Source organism: Montipora capricornis, chromosome 14, assembly GCF_036669925.1.
Source record: "Montipora capricornis isolate CH-2021 chromosome 14, ASM3666992v2, whole genome shotgun sequence".
Classification (NCBI taxonomy): domain Eukaryota; kingdom Metazoa; phylum Cnidaria; class Anthozoa; order Scleractinia; family Acroporidae; genus Montipora; species Montipora capricornis.
In genome coordinates, this window is record NC_090896.1 from 22,922,991 (window position 1) to 22,927,990 (window position 5,000).

At 41.8% G+C, this 5,000-nt stretch overlaps 1 protein-coding gene across 1 annotated transcript in view; it reads left to right on the forward strand.

Annotated features, from left to right (window-relative positions):
* The first annotated feature begins 2,012 nt into the window (after nt 1-2,012).
* Nucleotides 2,013-5,000, forward strand: part of LOC138031700 (uncharacterized) — a 4,401-nt gene continuing 1,413 nt past the window's right edge. The window contains exons 1-4 of the mRNA XM_068879341.1: nt 2,013-2,460; nt 2,606-2,845; nt 3,034-3,464; nt 3,577-4,286. Coding sequence (XP_068735442.1) covers nt 2,013-2,460; nt 2,606-2,845; nt 3,034-3,464; nt 3,577-4,286 — 1,829 coding nt within the window. The remainder of the gene's footprint in view (nt 2,461-2,605; nt 2,846-3,033; nt 3,465-3,576; nt 4,287-5,000) is intronic.

The following is a 5,000-nucleotide window of genomic DNA, read 5'->3' on the forward strand; positions in this document are numbered from 1 at the left end:
AGGGAAACATTGACTAACAATTTTTTTGTGTATTAGTACAAGTGCCACGCAGCTCACACATTTTTCTCCGCCAATTTCTTATAATCTTAGCTATTTGTTGTTGGTTTTAGAATTGGAAATTTCGAGTAAACTTCACACATTTCTTTAATTTTTTTGGTCTTTGAGAACCCCCCACCCCCCTCCCCCCCAGGAACTTTCAATCCCTTCTGTGGAGGGAGTATGGATATTTTCTGTAATTAAACATTCCACTAATGTCGCCACATTATTGCATATACAAGTATCCAGATCTGTGTTATTACAATGTTTGCTGAATTTAGTATAAAGAGGTTTTCAGATTTTGTTTCTGTTTCAATTTTAGCAGTGTCACTTGAGTAAGGATGCACTGAAAAGAAATATGCAAGCCATTGAAATCCTTCAACAAGGTAAATTTTACTTGGATGTTTACTAATAAATTGTTTTCTGCCTGCTTTGTGGAAATTCCTCGTGATGCATGGACAGACAAACAGCATTCAAGATTTTTATATGTCTTTGTTAGTAACATTTTACTTTATTTCTTTTTATTTAGGACAGCTCTCTGTGGTAAGTATGATATTCATTTTGTGTTACTGAGTATTGTAATTTGCCTTGTAATTGTTATATTTACTTGGTTTAGCTATTTGCACCTTACCTGAAACAAGAATGGTTGATTATTTTTTCCTCTCATAGACTTAAATATAGCAGTGATAGTTTCATCAAGTCAAAGAATAAACTTACAAATGATAAAATCATTAGGCATTTGTTCTTTAAGTCAGCTACTATCAAATATGCTGCATCTAGAAATGTGATGTTGCTAAAAAAAAGGTTGTCAAGTCCCCACACAGATCTAGAAAAGATGTCAAAAACAGCATCAAGTGGCATGAAAAAGATTTATGGTGACTAAAGAAAGTGACTTAAATTATATGCATTATTTGATTTTGTACACAGCTTCACTAAGAATTTAATGAAATCTCAAAAAATTTATTTGCAGTCTTCCCCAACTGACAGTCTTATCAGGACGCCAACTGTTAGACCAACAGTTTCTAAAAGCCCATCACCAACTGTCAGCTTGGTGTCACTTGATAACGATGGCACTATCACTGATTGCTTCATCAACACTGTGTGATTGTTTTTCAGACAAAAGTGATGCTGTGATGTCAGATGCATCTGACCATAATTGACTCTTCAGCTTTCTATTGCCATCCGAATCGTCCAGAAAGAAAAACAAACACATGCCTCGGCCATGAAAATTAATCTGGGAGTCATCAAGTATAAACTGTTGTAGAAACATGTAGTATTTAAGTATTGTTATGTATTCAAGTCCAGGACTGGAAGAGAAGTATCAGAGACCATTGGGTTTGTTAAATTCAAACTTTTCTATCTGTTCATTTGGTGTTTTTTTTTTTGCACGTGATTGTTACTCCATCCTATTTATGCGCGTGTGACATTGCATTAAATCATGACGCATTCATGTGTCAATCGCAGCGTGCTCTCACTCGCCAGTGTTCTGTTTTAGTTTCTGCTGTTTGATTAAACTTTCTTCGTGTATTTCTTCGCTTCTCTGGAAGGGAGGAATATTTGTAAGTTTGCTTTATGCTGTGTTTTTCAATCAGTGAATCAGTCTCTTAGAAATATTGTGATTTATTTCCTTTCAGTCGAACCATTGTTTCTTTGTTGTCATTGGCATTGCTGATCTTCAAATATTGACTTCAAATGGGTTCGGATTACCTCTTGATTACTTCAATTGTAGTAAGCATTAAATGGAACCTTTTTTAATTGTCTACGATTTGGTGCTTACATTAGTTCGAAAATAAGGAATATGGCTGAAGCTTCAAGGGAAGAGTCAAACCATTCAACTTGCGACAGGCGACCTAATGTTACCCTCGATAAAGATGGAATTAAGTGCGAGAAGTCCCTTCAGTGTTGCAAAACGAGAAGTGCAGCAAAGGCACGCATCACCAGAAAAATCAAGGAACTGACGGAACGCTTTACAAACCATGAAAACTTTGCCAATGTTCGTAAATGGGCCCAGGAATTCGAAAAAATCGCCACAAATTTCCGAGACGCCCACAACGCATACCACCCTCGAGGTTGATTTTGAAAGTCAAGACTCGCAAGAGTATTTCAAGTGCGAGAATCAACGGGTCGTCAACTTTCAATGGACACGCGAAGAGTGGTTTTCAAGAGCGGAAAGTGAAATAAACCTGCATGACTCGGTCAGCAATACTGGGTCCAGATCCCGTACACGCACATTGCATTCCAAATCTTCGCATACAAGTCTGCACTCTTTGGAAGCCGGATCGTCGACTGCCAGCCCTCGAAGAACGGCGAAAAGAGCATCAATAACCGGCAAAGCAGCTGCTCTGTGCCAGCAACAAAGTTTGCAGGAAGAAGAGTTGAGGCTAAAGCAGCAGCAAGAAGAGGCCACATTGTGCCTCGAACAAGGCAAACAACAACTCCAGCTCCAGACTGAAATTGCTAAGATGGAGGCTGAAGAGCATGTCTACGCTGTGGCTGAACAAGGAAACCATTACTTTTGACAGCCATTCCCTGCACAGAAACAGGACCTCTCACTGTTCTCGCCTCCTAGTCAGTCAGCCACACCCATCAGCACTTCATGCCTCAGACCAATTCTCAGAAGGCGCGCAGGTCACTCCAGGCCTCATCAAGGTTCCGCAAAAGCCAAAGAGACCAGAAGAACTTCAACCAAGTCCAGCAGTAATCAATAAACTTGGTAGCAAGCCAAATATCTTCTCACCTCAAGGAACTGCATGGTCACCTGTAATCCCACTTAAACCCGAGCTCAATGACCACTGCCTTGATCATGAGGGTATTAAACAAGAGCGAAGTCCATCTCTGAGTACTTCAGACGTTGGGGAAAAATTCGTGAGGAGATATGATCGACTTCCAGTGACAACAACGTCACAACGAGCAGCTTATGTATATGCATCAATACCGCGACCAACAGCGGCAACAGCTACTGGGACAGCATCAACAACTGTTTGTCAATGCAACCAGATGAAGGCTATCGAGAAGTGCACAGACTTGTAAAGGAAAGATATGGCCAGAGTTACAAAATCGCCTCTGCCTACGTTACTAGAGTCACAAACGGACCACCGATTAAGCATGAAGACGGCCAAGCACTTCAGAAGTTTGCCATCCTTCTGACGAGCTGCAAGAACACCCTAAGAGAGGTGGGCTACCTCAACAAGATTGAGAATCCAGACAGCATGCAGAAAGTTATAGAAAGGGTTCCCTTTCCGCTGAGGCAAAGGTGGCGCGATGTTACTGATGATATCACAAACAACAAGCACAGAGAAATTACGTTTGAGGACATCGCAAGCTTTGTTGAGTCAAAGGCGATAGCCTTAAACCACCCGGCATTCGGAACCATCAACACTGAACGCAGAAGCCAAGGAAAGACTTCCAATGACTGCAGGCCCGACACAGTGACAATTTTGCGACTCTGGGAAGCGAAACCGGCGTGATATAATGAAGGCCACGCGTAAATGCCATTTATGCAAGGAGGACCACTGGTTGACCCGCTGTTGCCAATTCAAGAAGCAGTCAGTGGAACAGAGACTAACGTTCGTTCGCAAACAAGGACTCTGGGAGAACTGCTTCCAACCTGGCCATAAAGTGCATTCCTGTCCGAAGAACAGCTATTGCAAAATCCCCACTTGCCATACGAAACATTCGACGTTTCTCCTCCCAAAATCACCAGATCGCAATTTTGGGCACCTTCCCTCCAACGAAGGTCCAATTACCGAAGGCGACAGAAGAGTCACTGGGAACAACAATAACAGTGCTGTCAATGGCGACAGTCAATGTGCTTCATCTGGGGCTGGTGTACCAATGATTGGCCTTCCTATCGTACCTTTTAAAGTCAGGGCCAGAAGTGCCGACCCCCCAGTTTTAACTTACGCCCTCTTGGATAGTGGGTCGAACACGACATTCTGCAGTCGGCAAATCATGGAAATGTTAACTGTCGATGGTGAACAGACTACCCTCTCATTGACGACCTTAGGGAAGCACAATAGCGTGATGGAGTGCAAGGTGGAAGTGTTCGACTTGAATGAACGGAACTGCGTCGAGCTCCCAACTGTCTTCTCGACCCCACAACTACCAGTCAGTAAAAACAGCATCCAGCAACAAGAGGACCTAAACAAGTATCCTTACCTCAAAGGCATTCAGCTGCCCAAGATCGACGCCCCCATTGGCCTGCTTATCGGAAATGATGTCCCAAAGGCTTTAGAACCTAAACAAGTACTGTAATTTCCGGACTTTTACCCGCATGGCAGATTACCCGCAGCGGTCTATTTTTGTCGTAAGGGGAAAAAAGTTCAACAGGTTACCCGCACTGGCCTGTTACCCGCACCCCAAACAAAAGAAAATCATGCTACTGTATTACCGGGATAAGAACTCATAAAACTTGGAGCGATGAATATTCCGTGTTGTTGTTTACAAACGAAAGATCGATAACATTTTCTGCTAAGAATTGGCTGTTAACAATGCAGCCTTAAACACTCTCCTTAGCCATTTCTGGTTTGTGTTGTTAAAACGACCTAAATATCAATGTATTAATGCTAAGACTCGATAGATTGCGAGTTGAAGGCCACCATCTCTACGATTGATCATTGAGCGCCATTTTGATAGGTTGAGAGAAAGTTGGGGTGACTGTTAGAATTAGTAAATCAAGTTTTCACACGCATTGTTTGCGATGTTCATTGAGTGGTTTTACAAAGACTAAGACAAATAAAGCATCATTGTAAAGATTGAATCAACAAACGAGGAAACTCACAGATTTGAAGGAAGTATTGGTTTAATTATCCTCATTTTACCTATTGTTTTTTGATCTTCTATTGCATGATACCGCTTGTAAAAATCCGTTCTCAAAAAAATCGATATCTCAGGATCTACTGACTTTAAGAAATTGCTTGAAACGGGAAAATGCTCTCTACCTCAAGGCAGTGCTTTTTAGGAAT